The sequence below is a fragment of the Amphiura filiformis genome, chromosome 14 (assembly GCF_039555335.1).
Source record: "Amphiura filiformis chromosome 14, Afil_fr2py, whole genome shotgun sequence".
Taxonomy (NCBI): domain Eukaryota; kingdom Metazoa; phylum Echinodermata; class Ophiuroidea; order Amphilepidida; family Amphiuridae; genus Amphiura; species Amphiura filiformis.
This window is the reverse complement of record NC_092641.1, coordinates 21,979,256-21,981,165: the sequence shown is the minus strand read 5'-3', so window position 1 is coordinate 21,981,165 and position 1,910 is coordinate 21,979,256. Positions and strand designations below refer to the sequence as shown.

The following is a 1,910-nucleotide window of genomic DNA, read 5'->3' as shown; positions in this document are numbered from 1 at the left end:
ATCACTATCAGAGCATAACTTATTCTGCAAAAAATCAATATTAAATAAAATACGTCACTATGTGAAAAGGACTAATGTCAATTTCGCCGTTCAAATGACAAATACGTCGCGCAAATACGGCAGTATGTAAAACTGTTGCGCAAATACGTCAGTATGTGAAAAGGACAAAACAGCAATTTTGCCGTGCAATACGTAGCGCAAATACGTCAGTATGTGAAACGGCAAATTCGTCAAATTGCAGATGCGATATACTGGGCTTGCGCAGTATAGGTGATCGACAAATACGTCGTTATGTGATGCAGACATTTCAAGGTTTTGTAAATACAACATAATTAAATTAATTAATATCTTACTAATTAAGCCACTTCGAGGCATGGTTTTTGGTGAATATATAGAGTAGAACATAACAAACTAATAATATACTAATTTTCTCAAAAATGTTAAAAATGTCGAATACGTCAGTATGTGATACGGCCGACGATTCGATGCGTGATAACGTGGAAATGAGGAAATGTAGCTGACTGTTGTTACCTTACAACTGCTGTCTACTGTAAAGTTATATTTCTTCCTAATGTGTTCAGTCGTAGTGATGGAACAGTAAAATTAAGTAAGATTTTTTCTTTAGCTAAAAGGTTGTAGCCAAGTAACTCCATAACATCTGCGCATAAAGCTTGTACCTGTTGTACTTCTTCCCACTTCATGTAGTGACGCCATTTTGATGCGGTTTCTACGGAGTTTTTGCGAAGTTCCATGTTGTTATAGCCGTGGTGTGAAGCATTTGTATTGTCGTCCAGCCATTTAATGACGGCCTCTGGGGTCTGAAGTCCAAGAAAAGAGTAGATTTCTTTAGCGATACGCTTCGGGTTAGCAGCAAGATCCTCATACCTTATTAATTTATATCGATTTTCCAGCAGATTCGGCTGAAGCAGTGCAAGTTGAATGTCGTTATGTAATCGATCACAATATTCATTGATTGATCCTTTCCGACCGATTTGCGTCAACATGCCCAAGCTTTTCAATTGAGGCCTAAGTTTCGATTCACCCCGCACGTATGATTCAAATGCCATAACAGCAGCTCGCCCACCATGCACCATTCGTCGTGAGTTTGCCACACCCCGCGGGTCTCTCACATATTGGATGATCTTCACATTTTCAAGGCGATCAGTGTTCTCTAGAAACTGTACCACATCTTTTAAAGTAGCTCGAATGGTTTTAGTCGCAGCATTGCCCCTGTAACTTAAGCACATATTTCTCAGCATCTGTGCTTTGCTCTCAAATTTGGTGTCAGCGTTAACTCTAACGACAGAAAGATTTTTTGTAAATTGAACTCCTACACCAAAGTTCAGAAAAGAAGTAGCAAACCGCTTGGAAAATTCACAGCGAAGAATCCGCTCTAGTAATTTTGCAATTGTATTTTCATAATTCTCACGTTGTCCGTTGATATCTAAATTTTCAAAAACTTTCAATGGCTCAAAAATATAAAACATATCAGGATTCACATTGAATAGTTGTCCGATGAATGTTGAACCACTTCGAAATTGTGCCAAAATGATGACAACTGTCGGGCGTTTTACCGAACCTCTGGTGATTGGTGTTGTGGGTGTAGTCAACCTATCATGTAAAGATAAATTTCGCTGTAGATTGATGTTGTCATTAACATACCGACCCTGAGTTAGTGTCATTCTAGCCCATGCTTCATCCTTGGAAATCCACCAAGTTGCAAATATGAGAAAGAGTATAATTAAAAGGGGAAATACTTTTTTCGCCCCAATCATGTTTTAGTTTGTAAATTTCGCAGAGAGTTTAGTTTCTATGTATGCTCATGCAAAAAACGGTGATGATAATATACACAGCAACTGCAAGCTATCGATCGGTTATGTGATGTTGGTATATCGATGGGTCGGCTTTCA

General features: G+C 38.5%; 1 protein-coding gene across 1 annotated transcript; it reads right to left on the bottom strand.

Annotated features, from left to right (window-relative positions):
• Nucleotides 1–506: 506 nt before the first annotated feature.
• On the bottom strand, nt 507–1,682 carry LOC140169281 (carbohydrate sulfotransferase 1-like). Its single transcript, XM_072192537.1, has one exon. It carries the CDS (start codon nt 1,680–1,682, stop codon nt 546–548), a length of 1,137 nt encoding a protein of 378 aa, XP_072048638.1. The 3' UTR covers nt 507–545.
• Nucleotides 1,683–1,910: the final 228 nt, after the last annotated feature.